General features: G+C 53.9%; 1 protein-coding gene across 1 annotated transcript in view; it reads left to right on the top strand.

Moving 5' to 3' along the window:
• The first annotated feature begins 15,781 nt into the window (after positions 1–15,781).
• RIMS3 (regulating synaptic membrane exocytosis 3) overlaps positions 15,782–17,493 on the top strand; it is a 28,382-nt gene continuing 26,670 nt past the window's right edge. The window contains exon 1 of the mRNA XM_019487946.2: positions 15,782–16,047. Coding sequence (XP_019343491.1) covers positions 15,828–16,047 — 220 coding nt within the window. The 5' untranslated portion in view covers positions 15,782–15,827. The remainder of the gene's footprint in view (positions 16,048–17,493) is intronic.

Below are 17,493 nucleotides of genomic sequence, written 5' to 3' on the forward strand. Positions count from 1 at the left end.
CTGCAAGGGGGCACTGTGCTGCCAGGGGTATTCTCTTTCAAATGACATTGAAAACTGTGGCGTGTGACTGCATGTGTGTGCACGTGTGTGTATGTGTGCGTGTAAAAAATAGGAGGTTGCCGTCATTAATTTCACAGACTTTAGGGCTAAAAGGGACCTCGGAAGATCTTCGAGTCCAGCCCCAACTGGGTAACTGCGTTGTGCTTTCTGCCTTGCTCCTACAATACACGTGCTTATCTAGAAGTACACGAATAATCCCTACCGATGTGTTTTTGGGTTGGGGCCTGTCTTTGTAATGGGACTGCTTTGTGCTAGTGAAAAGCTGCTACATCCCACCCCAGATACAGTTGCATTTCCACAGCAGGCGAAGTAGTACATATGTTCTGTAGTGGACATGCCTCTTGAAGGACTTGGAGCGTTTTAGACGGGAAGAATTAGATAAATCTCATGATTTATACAATTCGGGAGTTTGGGTTTGTTTATGGGCAAAGGAGAATATATTCTCATAGTTTCATGGAAGTTCAGAAGCTCTTCCTACCCACTGTAATGAAACAGTGACGTGGTAGCAACCCTAGATCTGTGATAGCTGCATTAGTCTTGTCACAATTGTAGACATGGGAAAACTGAGGCATGGAGAGGGGATGCCAGATGGTGGTGGCATCACATGGACTGAGCATCAGAACTGGCATGAGACCCTGGGCATTAGGCACCCAAGTGCAGTGCCTTGCTGTTGTAGAAACACGATGACTTCCCAAGAAGCCTGCTTGTGGATAGCAGCGTTGGACCCAGTGGGGAAGCTACACTAGATACAGGCCAGGATCTGGACACTCAGTGACTGCGTATGAAAATATCTGCCCGTCTAAAACATTTCACGGAATTTAGCGAGAATAATGGCAACGTCCAATTGGGAAGTGTGTTGTCCTCCAATCTGGAAACAGCTGTCCGCCACGTAGAGCACAGAAACAATAGCATGTGACCCAGGTAGCCACCCACGCAATAGGAATGGCCAATAGCAGGTGGCTGAGGAGACCAGTTCCCAAACAACCATAGGGTGATGCAAAGTCCTTGGTGGTGAGGAATGCAGTTTGCAGAATATCGGGGCCAATTAACTGATGAAATCGGGGGAAAATAAATAACCCATATCCAGAGTGCAGCCCAGCAAACCTCTTAAACATGTGCACAGGATTGTTCCTATTAACTGCATTGGAGCTGCTTCCCACATTTAAAATTAAGCATGTGCTTAAGGAGTGGCCTGGGCGGGGGATGCAGAGAGATCCACCAGCTCTGCCCAATGCATTTCACATCCTGAGAAATAGCCTGGCAGGCTCAGTCCTGCCCTTGGAGAATGGGCCTGTTTTTATCTTGGATTTCTACTAGGCAATCCAATGGAAGATGCGGGTAATCACAGAGCAAGGCAGGGTGAGGACGGCTGGGTCAGGGTAGAACTGAGGCTACCCCCAAAGCCTGTTTAGCTGGGGTGATCTGCTGCCCAGAAGCTGTGCAAAAGATGCCCGGATCCATCATGGAGCCCAGATCCAAGCTGTGCAAAAGATGCCCGGATCCATCATGGAGCCCAGATTCAAGCTGTGCAAAAGATGCCCGGATCCATCGTGGAGCCCAGATCCAAGCTGTGCAAAAGATGCCCGGATCCATCGTGGAGCCCAGATCCAAGCTGTGCAAAAGATGCCCAGATCCAAGCTGTGCAAAAGATGCCCGGATCCATCGTGGAGTCCAGATCCAAGCTGTGCAAAAGATGCTCAGATCCATCATGGAGCCCAGATCCAAGCTGTGCAAAAGATGCCCAGATCCATCGTGGAGCCCAGATCCAAGCTGTGCAAAGGATGCCTGGATCCATCGTGGAGCCCAGATCCAAGCTGTGCAAAAGATGCCTGGATCCATTGTGGAGCCCAGATCCAAGCTGTGCAAAAGATGCCCAGATCCAAGCTGTGCAAAAGATGCCCGGATCCATCATGGAGCCCAGATCCAAGCTGTGCAAAAGATGCCTGGATCCATTGTGGAGCCCAGATCCAAGCTGTGCAAAAGATGCCTGGATCCATCGTGGAGCCCAGATCCAAGCTGTGCAAAGGATGCCCGGATCCATCGTGGAGCCCAGATCCAAGCTGTGCAAAAGATGCCTGGATCCATTGTGGAGCCCAGATCCAAGCTGTGCAAAAGATGCCCGGATCCATCGTGGAGTCCAGATCCAAGCTGTGCAAAAGATGCTCAGATCCATCATGGAGCCCAGATTCAAGCTGTGCAAAAGATGCCCAGATCCATCGTGGAGCCCAGATCCAAGCTGTGCAAAAGATGCCTGGATCCATCGTGGAGCCCAGATCCAAGCTGTGCAAAAGATGCTCGGATCCATCATGGAGCCCAGATTCAAGCTGTGCAAAAGATGCCCAGATCCATCGTGGAGTCCAGATCCAAGCTGTGCAAAAGATGCCCAGATTCAAGCTGTGCAAAAGATGCCCAGATCCATCGTGGAGCCCAGATCCAAGCTGTGCAAAAGATGCCTGGATCCATCGTGGAGCCCAGATCCAAGCTGTGCAAAAGATGCCCAGATCCATCGTGGAGCCCAGATCCAAGCTGTGCAAAAGATGCCCAGATTCAAGCTGTGCAAAAGATGCCCAGATCCATCGTGGAGCCCAGATCCAAGCTGTGCAAAAGATGCCTGGATCCATCGTGGAGCCCAGATCCAAGCTGTGCAAAAGATGCCTGGATCCATCGTGGAGCCCAGATCCAAGCTGTGCAAAAGATGCCCAGATCCAAGCTGTGCAAAAGATGCCCGGATCAGCCCTCATCCATCGTGCTCCAAGCACCACCTGGAAAGCAGACAGTCTGCTAAGCAGTCAGTGCTCTCCAGAGGGAAAACTGGTGATTCAGCACAAGCACTTAACAGTCTTGAAGCTTCCCAAAGTCCCAAAATGTAGGTTTCCTGCCCTTTGTGCAGCTGCTACACCCACGCTCAGTCAGTACCATGCTGCAAGCTGGGCACGGTGCAGCCTATTCCATGGCCATGCCCAGGAGCTGGGGCCCTTCCTTGGGATGTGGGTATCAGGTCACTGAGCAGCTGGGACTGGGAAGCCTGCATTGCAACCAGGGGCTGAGCTCCAGTCCAGGATTTACTTGCTGCTCTGCAAAGGAGAAAGCAGAGCTAATGAAGCCAGCACTGGTGCCAGGCAGGTAAAGGGCTCCCAGGCTGCTGAATCCACTTGCAGGGAAGAGGCGACAAACCTGGACTGGACTCAGCTGCCTCCAGATCAGTAGAGTTCTCAAATACATGGCGATACTGGGATGCATCCTGCCATTGCTTACATCAGTGCAGTTCCATCTGATTGACACCGATGTAACAGCAGAATTTGCCCCATTCAGCTGCACACATGGAGCTGCTTTGATCCATGCGTCTCAAAGAGCTTTGTAAGGGAGTATCAGTTATACCCCATGTACAGGTGGAGAAACTGAGGCACAAAGAGACGGAGCGACTCATCCCAGATCACTCCTCGAGTCTGGGACCGAGCCACGGGCATGAGGGAATCCAGCCCCATGCTCTCCCCTGTGATTACATTGCTTCCCTATTTCCATCCTGAGTGTTCCCTAGAAATCTGAAGCAGATTTCAACAAGCAGATTGCAAGCGAGAGGTTCACAAAAGCAGCAGCTTGCTCTTCAGGCGTGCTGCGCAGGGCTATTTCCGTGCCAGTCTCCCTTGTCATGACGGGAGGCTTTGTGATAGTAACACCTTGCACTTATAAAGTGACTAAGGGTCTCAAAGCACTTTGTAAACACTCCAGTGACTCCTGCAGAGATGCTACAGGGACCCCCGCCCCTCTCCCGGCAGATGAAAGCACGCGGCAGACACAGTGGCATCTGCTGATACTAAATTACCGTTGATTGTACATTGTGCGGTGTTCTCTATGGCTTCCCTGTGCCCCCGCAGTTTGCCTGAGCTCCGCAGTCCCAGATGCTAGGACTGTGCCAGTCTGTCTGTGTTTACGCTAGCTGGGGAAGGCCCCAACTGTGCTGTGCTAGGTGCTGTGCAAACAGATAACACAAAGGTAGAGGGTCCCTGCCCTAAGGGGCTTACAGATTATGCACCAGGTTAGAGGCAAGGGGTGAATGCAGGGAAGTTGGGTGGGGGGGAAGGACAACGAGGGGACATCACTGGTGATAAGCCGTGGTTGTAGCACTCCAAGCTGGGGGGGAGAACTGCAAGGAGGGCAATGTTGTGGCCACTAGCATTTTTAAGGGGAGCAGTTTCCAGGCATGTGGCTTGGCACAGGAGGGGAGCTGGCTGCGAAACATGGCAAACGGATACTGAAAACTCATGGAGAGGATGCAGGGGTCGATGCTTGATAGCAGAGAATTGCTCATGGGAGTGGGTGGGGACAGGCCAGGGAGGGTGGTCGGATGGCTGTGGACGCAGGGACAATAGTTGAAGCACTGAGCTGGGACATTGGGCTCTGCAGCCATACTTTGAATGGCTGTCTGGGAGGTATGGCAGCATTCGTCCAGCTGGAGGAACTCTGTGGGGACCGCAAGGGAGCAGACTCCACCAGGTAGACAAGAGACTTGGGAGGGGGTCTGCGCAGACCTGTTTTGGGCCAAGAGAAGAGCCCCAAGTCCTGCTCATTTTGGGACCTCAGGGACACTCCAGGGACAGGAGATGCCCCCTTGGCAAGGCCAGCGGCAGCTCTCTGGACCACTGCCACTGCCAGCTCCCCAGCACAGCGGCTCTTCGTCTGGAGCATCCCGTGTTACAGCCCCGTCATGTGCCAGGTCCCCTCTCCCATGCAGCCAGAGGGGAAGGGAGGTTCATGCCTCCTGGGAACATTTGCACCCTCCCAGAGGAGATCCCATGTCCTAGACCAGGGGGGTTCAACCCCCAACCCGGGGTCATCTGGTCTATAGGGTTTCCCATGCCTGGTGTGCTAGATTAGACCCTGTTCTTGGTGTGTGGGGCTGGGAGGAGGTGGCACAGGTTCGCAGTCCTGTACACAGGGCTGGGCAGAGGTGGCACGGGGTCCTGAGACCCTGATACCAGCACCAGGCTGGGTGAGGGCAGCACAGGGCCCCAAGGCTGAATCCCAGCACATGGGGGCAGCCTAGGCCCCAATCCTGGCATATGGGGTCCAGTCTGGCCTGTGGACCGTTCCAGCACTATTCATTTGGCCCCTGAGGCCAAAATGTTGAGCACCACTGCCCCAGCCCAGTGGACAGTAGGGTTTTGCAGAGGTGGGCTGGATCTGCCTGGCTTCTGGCCCAATTGCTGCCACCACCATGGCTGCTACTTCTCCCAGCCATGAGGTTATGCAGTGCAGCTGGGTGGCAGGGACAACAGTGGCAGTGATGGTGGCTAACTTGTGGGCTGTTTGTTGCCAACCTCTGCCCTAGCCCAGGGGTGGCCAACCTGTGGCATGCATGCCACAAGCAGTCTATGTATGGCACACCAAAAAGGGAGCAGGAAGAACAGTGGCAGAGAATGCAGGGAGCAGAAAGCAGAGCAGCAGATGGGGCAGGGAGCAGAAAGAGCAGCAGATAGGACAGGGAGCACAGGACAGGTCGCAGAAAGCAAAGCAGCAGATGGGACAAGGAGTACAGGGCAGGGAGCAGATAGCAAAGCAGCAGATTGGGCAGGGGAAGGGGATCAGAGTGGTACTCGGGGAGGTGGTGGGACTTAGCTTGTGGCACGCCCGTGAAAAAGGTTGGCCCCCGCTGCCCTAGACAACTTGCCAGCAATGGGCCTGGTTGAAAGACCCCCAGAATCAATTGGAAGATGTCCGTGGACTGCGGCGGCCTTCGATTCGGGTCTGCGCGGTGTCAGAAAGGTCAGCCGGGACGAGAGCAAGAAAAGCAAGTGCTTGTAAAGCCAACATGAGCTTTTTTTATTTGAAAGGCCTCTGTTTGAGCACGACTTCGCCCTTTAATTTCACCACGGTGCTAAGTACTGCTTTGGCAATTACTGTCTGCTTAGCAAGCGGCACCCCTGCCATGCGCCTCTGTACGGGGAGGGATGGCGCGCGACACGCTAACCCATTTCATGCGTGTCACCAGCCGTGGGTGAAGGTTTGCCATTGGCTGCCAAGCACAGGTTTGCTTCCAGCTTCAGGGTCCTGCACAAAAGGCCAGTGGAGGAGGCAGCGTTTACCCCAGAGACTGGCTGATTTATGGGACTAATTGACTCCTGCAGCTGAGCATTCAGCCGCCATATTATTTTCGTGGCATTTGCATTTATCCAAATGCAAATTGCTAGCAAAAAAAAAAGCCCTGTTGGGTTGGAGTGGCTGAGGGTACGGCTGCTGAAAGTGAGAGACTGGCCGCTGGAGAGGAGATCTTGGTGCTCGGCCCTGAGCGCCCACACCTTGGGCTGAGACACCTGGGCTCCTCGCCCCCTCCTTTGGGTGGGTGATGTAACCTTTCCGTGCCTCAGTTTCCCAAACCACTGAAATGGGCATGATGCTTATGTGACAGGGGCCAGTGCTCAATGCAAAGGCACCTTGCCAAGGGCTAAATGCTGCTTGCATGGAGCTAGGAGCATGCCAGGTTCAACTCCTGACCTTCTGGGTGACTGAGCAAACCTCGTCCCTCCCCATTTGCCAGTACAAACAGTAAGGTGGTGCACTGAGTCCCTGCCACCATAACCATGTTATTTCCATTGACACAGTACAGCTGTCAGCTCCTTAGTGAGTCTCGTGGGTGCTGTTGATGGGCAGCCACACACCCAGTTTCTGTTGCTCTGGATGAATTGTGGTGTCACTTGGGCAGCGCTGCCTCTGGGGCTGTAACTGAGAGCAGAGTTTGGGCCCAGTTTAAAATCCCTATTCCCCCTTTCCAAAATAAACTGCAAAAAAGGGAGAGAAGATTATTGACTGCGCCTAGATTGCTAGAAAGCAGTTGTTGGTTGCTAGAAAGCCTTGAGTACCTTGGGCTCAAGGCTTTCTAGCAATCCAGTGCTTCAGGTGGGAGAACAAGGAAGGACACCCAAGTATCGAGTCTGGACTCATTCGGAGCTACCAGAACAAAACAGCAGCAGTGTTTCCTGCCATCCCAAAGACTAAGATGAAAAGTCACTCCCCCACATGCCAGCCAAGCTGCTGTACCACCCAGCGGGACACGTATGTGGAGGCAGGCTCTCCTTAGGGCAGAAGGACAGAACGACTGATTCTGAGTTAAGCAGGACCTGACTGCATTTCTGAACCATAATACATAGGTCCTCTAAACAGCATCAACCCACATCCAGCACCCAATGGCCATGATGGCTCAGACTAATACATGGGGTAGGCACGTGGTAAGGAACTGGATGGGTGGAGTAAAGGGGAGAGGCACAGTGGGGGCTAAGTGATGTGCCCAAAGCCAGGCATCGAGTCAGTGGCAGAGCTGGGCATAGTACCCAAGTTTCCCCGAGCTCCTCTATGACCAGGCTGATTTCCCTGTGAGGAAATCGTGGGATACTGGAGAACAGAACGGGAGGGGACAATGACTTTGGAGAGCTAAACCCCTGGGCATTAAGCTGGCGGTCAGCGGAGAGCTAGAAGGGTGGCAGCGGGGGGCAAGGGGGACCAGCTGTGAAAGGGTTACTGGGGAAGCTTTGGCCCTCGTGCTCCCTGTGAAATGTCATCCTGCAGACTCACAGCGCAGGGCACCTTTCCAGGGCCCCGACTAGCACCGCTGTACAAGGAAACAGCTCCTCGCGCCCCCCCACGCGCCCGAAGGGCAAGGCTGCATGCCTGCATGGAAAATAGCAGCCCAAAGGTAAATATTGAAATGCTCCTGTTCCCTGGGAGTGGGAGCTAATGAATGATATTATGACTAATCGCCCTGCTTGTCTGCGAACCTATTTCCATCCCTCTATAATTAATAAATACCCGAGTTCAGGCAGAGCCATGTGACGGGCCCACCGGCTCCGCCAAGGGCTCATTAGCTTGTCAGGCAGAGGCAGGGAGCACCAGTGGGGTCGCCGCTTCGGCTGCCCACGCACTCCAGACCGGTGCGAAGGAGATAGGCAGGTTCTCTCCCGCCGTCCCTCGTGGTAGGGATATGCTATGGGGGTGGGCTGGGAGGCTCCCAGGCCTCCATCCCCAGCAGGGCTCAGGGAAGAGAGGCTGGATTTGGGGTGGGTAGGGCCCCTTCACTGCTGCTTGAGCTTGGAGGTCCCCTGCCCGTCCTAGGAGCCTGAAAGACCTCTCCTTCCACCCACGAGTGCCTGCGCCTGCACTGGGCAGGACAGTTGTGGCCAAGTTCGCATCCAAACCTTATAAAGAGCCAGAAACAGGGCATTCCTCTGCTGACCTCCTCTGAAAGGCTTGGCACAGGAGGCATTTTTGGTCCTAATGGATGGAGCTGTACAGGGACGGCTCCAGCACTTCTTTATGCAGCAGCTCCCTGGCTACAGCACCGATCAGGTTCAACTCTCCATCTCCCCGGTCCCAGTCGCTAAGCACTAGACCATCCAGACTGGGGCTTCACTTAGCAGCTGACAGACCCTCTGCATTTAAATTGTAAGATATGGAGTGCAGGCCCACTAGCATGAAAGCCATAGGACTGCCCAGAGTCAGCGGCAGTAACACCGGGATTCCTTGGAAAGTTCTCCATATTCAGTTCACTAGGACGATCATTAATTTCCCTGGTGTGGCCCAGGTCTTGACAGCGGGTGCAACGTGAATGCTGATCCGCTGCCAACCACGGGGTGGAATGGGGCTGGGGAGGGGCGACACGAACTCAGCTCAGGGCGGGTAGCCTGGGTTCGGGTCCCTTTTTTCTCTCAGTCCTCAGAGGCAAGGGCAGCTATCATGACACCTGGCAGCACAGGTTGGGGAGGAGGTGAGCAGCCGACAGCGGCAAAAGAACAGGTTAGGGACTATTTAGAAACGCTGGGTGCATACACGCCCATTCGGCTGGATGCGATGCAGCCAAGGGTGCTGAGGGTGTTGGTCATTATCTTTGAAAACTTGTGGTGGTCAGGTCCTGAATGATTGGAGAAGGGCGAATATAGTGCCCTGCTCACTCTCACCCCGTCAGCAGCAGCATGTACCCTTTGGGGGTCCCATACAAAGGCTCAGTTTCAGGTGGCTACTTCACATAGGACCCTAGGGCAGTACATCACTGTGAGGCCTCAGTGCCTCTGGCCAGCTCAGGGCCCCGTACCATTGCACAGCTCACGTGGCCACAGGTCCGAAGGGCCTCGAACTCTCTTCTGCAAAGCAGATTGCTTCAAAAGGCGGGTTTGGGAATGCTTCTCCCCCTCCCTGCAGTATAGCCTGTAGCCTGTTGCAGGGAAGTGGGAGACATAGGGTTAAAACCCCTTCTGCGGAGGAAGGATTTGAATTTGGGGCAGAGTCTGAATTCAGTATTTCCTCCTCCTCTCTCAAAGGCAGGACTGCGGCTGCCTCCCTGCATTTGGGCCTGAGCCAAGGGGTGCGTGGTAGACCTTAGCAGGGTGCAAGTACTAGATCAGGGGTGTCCAACCTACAGCCCGGTGGCACACAGGACAGGAAGCAGAAAACAGAGCAGCAGCTTGGGCAGGGGAAGGGGATCAGAGTGGCACTTGGGGAGGGCTCATTTGTGGCACTCCTGCCAAAAAGGTTGGCCCCCGCTGTAGTAGATCAAGGCCCTCATGAGAGAGACAGAGATGGTTGGGGCAGCCTCATTTGTGGACTCTGCCGAGCAGAGACAAAGCCTGGTGCTGAGCTGAATTACCTGCTCTTCCCCCTGGGCAGATCCGATCCCGCAACTCCCACTCCTCATCCAGCCTTCCCCGGTGCAATCCAGGTGCCCACGCATCTGGGAGCAATCTGGGCTTGCTTTGCCCTGGCACCGACACCAGTGCAAGGCATGGCTGAGGTCCTGACCAAAGTCCTGGACAGCTATTTCCCACTCCCCTGCTGAATGCCTCTTCCTCACCCCGTGCAAACCCCAGGCATGGTTGCACCCTTGCAGCCAAAAAACCCAACAGCGTCAGCGCCTCCAAGGGAAACGGTCACTGCAAAAATGTTGGCCATTGGCATCGATTGGATACGACTCCCAACTGCAGCCCCGTAGCTGCTCTGGGGCCCCTGGAGAACACCTGGTCCCCGGAGCAGGCAGCCATCCTTCATCTTCCTGCGGGCCTGACTGCTGCTTTCAAGAGAAACATTTTTCCAGCCACCACTTCTATGATTATAAAGTGTCTTCACTTGCTATGGAGTTAATCATTTCCTTTTCCCTGGAAGATGGATGCTCCTGTCCCGTTTCCCTTGAAATATTCATGGGAAGGGACAGCTCTGCCTGCTGGGATAGCTGTCCGCCGGGTGGATACCAGGTGGGATGGACAAGGGAGGAGCTGACAGGGCTGGTGCTGGAAGGGGGCAGCTTGGCACAGGGAGTGGAGCCAGCCCAGAGTCACTTCTGGGGGCTGCTCCCGGCTCTGCAGCTGACCACGCTGTGTTGTAGTGGGCAAGTCACTTCCCTTCTTTCTGCCTCAGTTTCCCATCTTAAGGGACAAGGAAACCATGGAGCATGGAGCCGTTTTGTCTCCAGGCTCTGATCCGGGCTGAATTCAAAAGGGATCATCGTGGTCCATCAGCCTCACCACTTATGTGACACCAGGCCTTGATGCATCCTGGATTAATTGCTGAGCAAGAGCAAGAGGAGGGAAAGGGGTCTCAAGTAGAGAATCTACCCTCACCCTTATTATTATGTGGCTCCAGAGGTTAAATACCTGAGATCCGTGGCTGATTTCTGTTTCAAATGCCTGGCTTTGACCCCCTGCTGTTGGACCTCCAAATCGCTGCTAATCACAGACCTCTCTTTCCCTGGAAGGAACCAGGAATGGTCACCCCTGAAATCTCCCCTGAATTAATTAAACCCAGGGAGTCACTTGGCACTACGCTTGCCTGCACTGCTCGAAACCTCCTCCCATGCACAGTCCTCGCATCCCAATGGGACAGCCTCCCAGTAACATTTGCTTCAGGGCCTGGTACAGATGTAGGAGAATAGAGGCAGGCAAACTTCTGGACACTGCTGGCTGCAAACCAAGCGTAGGCCTTACTCCAGAGAGTTTGCCACCATCTCAACCCCGTTTCTCCTGGGCAGCCTCCTCTCCTAGCTGGACCAACAACCCTGCAGATACACGGTGACCTGGAGCCTGTTTGGTGTTGATCCATTGGAACCCAAGTGATTTGGGTGCAGCTAGCAGCGGAGCCCACCCCAAGCAGCAGGTCCTCCGTGCACGCGCTTCTTTGCAAATGCAGCTCGAAAAAATTAATTAAGGCTGTTGGGCGCACCTGTGCAAACGCCCCTGTCGTCAGCTCTCACTTTGTAATTAATTCTGTTCTTTGAGGGCTGGCTGCCTACCGCGCTCCAGGTTTGCGTGCCCGGTTGTTTGAAGTATTCATAAGTGATTGCAGTCAATACTTTGGGGCCCTGGCAGAGATCAGAGCCCTGCTGCGCTATGTGCTAAACAGAGAAACAAACTCATCCAGGGACAACACAGGCACAGGTGGGAGAAAGGAGTTATTGGGTAGTATTTCCAGCTTCTATGTTATGTAGGGCACGGGCAGTCATACGAATCAAGCGCTTGGAGTCCCAGCCTCATTCAAAGCTTTTCTGCTTTGGAGTGTGTGAGGCCTTTCCAGGCTGACACCGCTCAACACATGCCAGAGCTGGTGGACATTTGACCGTGTTTCCTGCCACGCAAGGCTGGCTCATGTCAGGAGGGCTGAGCAGATCCACGGTGGGATCAGGAATAGATCCATAGGGTCTCCCTGCTGCTTATCTCCTCTTATTAAAAGACTTGAGTCCCACGTTCAAAAGTGACTTTGGGCCAGATTCAGTAAACTCCATAAAGTCACCGAGGGGAAAGCTGGAACCCGGTATTATGTACCTACTCTCCTTATTCAATCCATGGTGAGAGTTACACACCTCTGAACAGGACCCAGCCCAGCTGGCCAGCAAAGATCTGCGGCCTGGAGCCCTCTTCTGAACTCAGGCTCCTCCACCTAGAGATGCACACAACAGGGCTTCTGCTTTTCTTTTAAAACATGGCAGCTGGCACTGGTGACACCACTGCCGTCCTTCCTGCTCTAGGGTAATAACCAATAGTCAAGCATTTGCCCTGAAAGCAAGACCCCTGGGTTCAAGTCCATCCTTTGCCACCAACAGGCATCTCCCCCTTGCCCTGCAGAGTGCCCTGCCCCAAAGGCTGGGCCATGCCGGGGTGCGGGGACGCTATTCCACTGGGAAAGCAAGAGAAACGCAAGCGCTGTGGATCTGTAAAGAGAGAAGGAATGTGTCTGTGAGAAGAAACACTTGTGTGGGCAAGGGGTGGTCCTGGGTTCTGGTCCTTAATCTCCAACCCTAATTTGGGGGTTGGGCTAGATGACTTCTTGAGGCCCCTTCCAACCCTAATTTTCTATGATTCAATGACTGCTTCTGTTTTGACCCCATGGGCATTTAATGTAACGTACAGAAACCATACTGGGAGCAGGGGCTGGAAGGCCAGACTCGCCCCAGCCCCTTCCAGGAGCTCGGCTGCAGTGTCACGCTGTCTGCATCCTCTTCCTCCGGCTGGATGAATCCTGCATGGGGGTCCGGTTTAAGCGGGGAGGGAAGCAGACATGAAGACAAGGTCTAAATAAAGGAGACCAAAGGACCCTCCCGAGGTAGAGGAGGACTTGGAAGATCTGACTCTAAGCTAAGGCTTTCTCCATGGTCCCAGCATTGATGTGAAGCAGGAGCGTGCTCTGGGAGGTGTATCCCCCTTCTCCTCTCCCTGTACCGCACCCCCAAATGCCTTGCGGCTCTAGCACCACGATGGCTCCAGATGAGCCGGGAGGATCTCCCTCCACCTTTGACAAGACTCACTTCTGGGCCCAAATCAAACACACAAGGTTACAACCTAGAGAGGGGTGTTTGAATCTCGGAGGGTTACATGGGAGGCTGGGAGCTGAGCTCTTAAGCCAGGCTGCTCTGCAACTCTGGGCCCTGATCCTGCGGTTGAATCTGCATGGGCAGGATCCCACCCCTGCATGGATCCCTATGGACTTCATTGCAACTCAGCAGCATCTGTCTGCAGGATCAGGGCATCGGTAATAGCATCTGTGCCTGCGTGGTGATATTATGTTTTCCCTGGTGACTTTGTCTCGCTGAGAGCCACGAGAGTTGTTGGCTGGCTTAGCTCATCAGCACAGCACGGATTAGATTTAACAGGGTCTGGTAGATGGCATTTGTCACAAAAATATGAAAGCGCAGAGGAGCGCGCACAGATAGCAGTTTCAGGGAAGAGACGCGGTTGCAGTTTTGAGCAGTAATTGGGGCTTTTGGTGCAGCGAGGGAGGCGTGGGGTCATTATCGTGCGTGCGCGTTCGCTTGTCTGGCCTTGTTAATTAAAACAAATCTCTGCCACTTCCTGCATCATTTGTTCCCAGCCTTTTGAGGATGGATCTGGTACGTGTGAAAGTGCATGGCTCATTCAAGCTAGGAGCCCTGCGGGGAAAGTGGATGGAAGTCCCTTCCCCCATATCCCCCAGCTCTAACAGTGTCCCTCATACTCCCCACCGGTCGGCCAGGGCCCCTCCAACCCGCCCTGCAGCCTCCCTTGCTATTCCAGGCCCCTCCAGAGCATGATCTGCTGTATTTTTGGGGTGTGGGCAGCACTGCAGGGACCACACCAAGTGCACTGTACCCCTTTTCTTCCTGGTGACAGCGCAGTACTTGCACCTCCCGAGAGGAAAGGCGTGCGTTTCCAAGCCACCGCGCTGCCAAGTTCTCTCTTATTGCTGGATCGCATCCACCTACAATTCACAGCTGTGATGAGCAGGGCTTGGAACGGTGCAGCTGGAGCATACAGGCCAGGAGAGGCAGCCTGCTAAAAACTGGCACCAAGGCAGCCCATCCAGGAGCGAGAAGCTGCTGTGATCAAAAGGTGTGGTGTGGGCCACAGGGCCAAGGAAAGGGGCACCCAGGGCTGCCCTTTGCTTCTCTGTCCAGCAGCCCCCAGACCTCTGCACTGTCCATTTAGGCTAAGCTAGAAGCAATGACCAGCAGGGATGGATGGATGGGCCAATTTTACTAAGGGCTCTAAAACCCCGTGTGTCTCCTGAGGAATAATAATGCTGTCTGCCTGAAACCACCCATCCCTTCCTGCCTTCTCCCACCAAAAAAATACCACTAGCAAAACCAACACACATCCCACATACATGTCAAGACAAGGGGCTTTCCTGTCCGAGCAAAATGCAGCCACCTCTGGGGTAGACCCAGGCCGCTGCTGTAGCATTGCAAAGTCACTCTAGTCTACTATACATGTCATCTGAGAAGTGAATGTGCAGAAATGTTGCAAAGTGGAACAAGGGAGGCAGGAAGCAGCTTGGCCAGGACACCTGGGTTTGCAGCAGGCTTAGTTTGGGGAGAGAAGGGGAAAACTGCAGGAGATTTTTAGTGACTGTCACTGGGCTTGGCTCTTCCAGTTTGAAAGCCATGAATGCAGACGCTGCCCTGAGCTCTGGAGGTTTGCAGCTTGGGACCAGGAGACCTCCCCATGCCCTGGCCCCTGCGGTGCGTCTGGGACTGCTGGCTGAGGAGGTGTCCTGGGAGCAGAGCTGGCAAGCCCAGTCAAGATGGCAGGATGCGCGTGTGCAAGCCGCTTTCCCGTACTGCAGGCTTTCATTCTCCCCTGACAATTGCCATTGCAAAGCTGCTCGGCTGACGTGCTTCGATAAGATTTCCTACACACAAGCCCTCCCCCACACCCTGCCAGCCCGGGCGAGTGCAGGCTGCCAGCTTCCAGACATCTCTCCCCATCCACATCCCTAGTGCCTGGGGGGCCGGAACCCCCCCCGAGCTGCGGTAGCAATTATATTGCATCTGTGAGCCTCTGCCAGGGGGCCTTGGGGACCAGCTGGAGGGATGCCACATCCAATGCACCAAGCCAAAGCCCCCGTGCTCACCCAGGACTCCCCTTCCATACAGGAGAGGTGCTGGTGCCCTGGCACTGCAGGGAGCCAGGGCCCTTCTTTGGTCAAGTGATTCACACCCTTCCTGGGGCCCTGCAATGCCAATCCTGCTAGGGTCCTGGGGTTTGCTTAGAAGAGCACGTGATAATCTTGGTTTGGGTGGATCTACATGGGGCTGAACTTTCTGCCTTTCACACCAAGTGGCAGGCTTGAACCCAAATGCAAACCAAAGTCCTGAATCCTGCCCAGGGCTGGGCTAACAGCAGGGTCTGGGGTGGGAGTAAGTCTAGGACCAAGGCTGCTGGGACTCTGAACATCTGGAGCCAGATGCTTTCTAGGGCAAAGCTGATCTCATAGTTACAGCCTGGGCTAGGACTCAGGACATTGGAGTTCAGTTTTGAGCTTTGCCACTGACCCCCTGCTTGGGCAAGTCACTTCAGGGCCTCAGCTCCCCTCTCTAAAGCGGGTGTTATGATCCATCCAGGTCGTATGCGCTCAGAGGCAGGGACCATGTCTTGGATGTGTCTGCAGCACCCAGGGCCTGACAGCCTTTGGGACCCGATGAAGCAGGTAGCAGTTGCATCCTCTTTCAAGGTTTACAGACCAAAGCCCTTGGGAAGTTTCTCTGTGACGGGGCTGCACCATGGAGGTCACTGCCCAGCTCCTGCTCCCTTGGTCTTAAAGCAAGTGCCACCAACAGCTCAAAGGCAATGCCCTTCTGCCATCAGTGCAGACTTCCTTGCCACGGTCCTGCCTGTTCCTCCTGCAGCGCTGAGGGAAGCTCCCTTTGCGGGCCCGGGTGCTGTGCCGTGTTGCTGCATGGCGAAACATAACTGATTCCTCTCGTCTCCCTGCAGAGCAGACCTCACCCAGGAGTCCCCAAGACGGAGAGCAAGTAGCTGACCATGTTTAACGGGGAGACGAGCTCCTCCTCGGCACGGAACGTGGTCCGCAGCTCCAGCATCAGCGGCGAGATGTACAACATCGAGAAGAGCAACGGGGGCAACGTCGACTCGGCCAGCATCACCTCCAACAAGAAGAGGCGCTCCAGCCTGGGCGCCAAGATGGTGGCCATCGTGGGGCTGTCGCAATGGAGCAAGAGCACCCTGCAGCTCAACCAGCCAGGTAAGAAAATGGGGCAAGGGGCAGAGCTGGGGCAAGGGGGGAGGTCCTTGCTCCACACGGTTGGAGTGCGTCGGAGCAGATTCAGTTACTCAGGTCTGCTGGGGCATGGCAATGACTGCGCTCCAGCGAACTCCAGCGTCATGTGTATTAGCGTCCCTGTGCTGAAAAGTGGCAGCAGGGGCACTTTAAGTAAAGCTCATTCGACAAGCTTTAGTTAAAGTACCCCCGCCGCCATTTTTCAGCATGGGGATGCTGATGCACGTGATGCTCCAGGTGCTTCAATTAGAACGGCTCCGAGAGCCACTTTAATTAAAGCACCCCCTCTCCCCCTCCAGAGCACATGTACAAATGCCCATTGTAACCACAGCGAGCACTGTTTGGTTCGGTAGTTCCCTTACAGGGCAGTGCGGACCCATGCTAGCGATGCTTTGCCTTTGCATTTATAGCTGGGTTTTCAGGGCGCTCTGCAGTCTCCAGGCAGGGTCCAACTGCCGGGGCCCATCAGTGGAGCTTGGCCTGTAGGATGGGAGTTGTGTGGCTGAAGAGTTCGAGAGAAATTTAGGGCCAAATCCCGAGGTTGGCATCTCCAGGGGGCGAGCACCTTTCTATTGTGCTGTGAGTAACAAGACTAATACCATATTTTCTTGCGTATAAAACACACGCCTTACTTTTTTCTCCCCAAAAATCAGATGCTGGAAATTGGGCTGTACTTTATATGAGAGGAGATACAGTCACAGCAGTTTCTTTGGGCTGGGAGAAAGTGAAAGCAACTCTGTACTTGGTGCAGCATGGGGAGACGAGCGAGCAAGCCAGGCGCCCTATCTGCTGCTACTTACTATAAAAAAGAAAAATCTTTTTTTCTCCCCCTCTTCATTCTGCCCTTCAAAATGAGGGTGCATATTTTATTCTGGAGAACGTTGCATGTGAGAAAATATGGTATTTTTGTCTCCAGTTTCTTCTCCTGCCCTCTCCCTCCCCCGAAAAGCTTGTACATTGGAATGGCTTGTTCTTTTACATCATGTTGCTCTGTACACCTGGCCCCGAGACAGTAGCAAGGTTGTGCCTGTTCACCCCCAGTCTCAAACCAGTTCCCCCCTGCACAGAAAACCTTTACTCCAATTGCAAAAGAGCTCCGTTGCTCCAGCAGAGAGAAGTTGCTAAATTCAGTGGGAGTTTTGCCAAGACAAATAGCGAGAACATTTCTCAGGATTTAGCCCCCTTTTCATCTAGCTGTGGTTGCTTCTCACTGAAAACTTAATAGTAAATGTTAAAGAGGAGGGAGGAATATAATGCAGAGAGGAAAAAAAAATGTCAAAATGTTCCGGCTCAGGGAAATTTAAGTGCTTAAAATAGATTTTTTTTTGTTTAAAGAAAACCGGAAAACCCATTTTAGTCCCAGCGTTTTCAAGTATTGCTTTTTTTTTTTTTTTAATTTTGGTTCTTCTT

This window comes from Alligator mississippiensis, chromosome 6 (genome assembly GCF_030867095.1).
Source record: "Alligator mississippiensis isolate rAllMis1 chromosome 6, rAllMis1, whole genome shotgun sequence".
NCBI classification, from domain to species: Eukaryota; Metazoa; Chordata; order Crocodylia; family Alligatoridae; genus Alligator; species Alligator mississippiensis.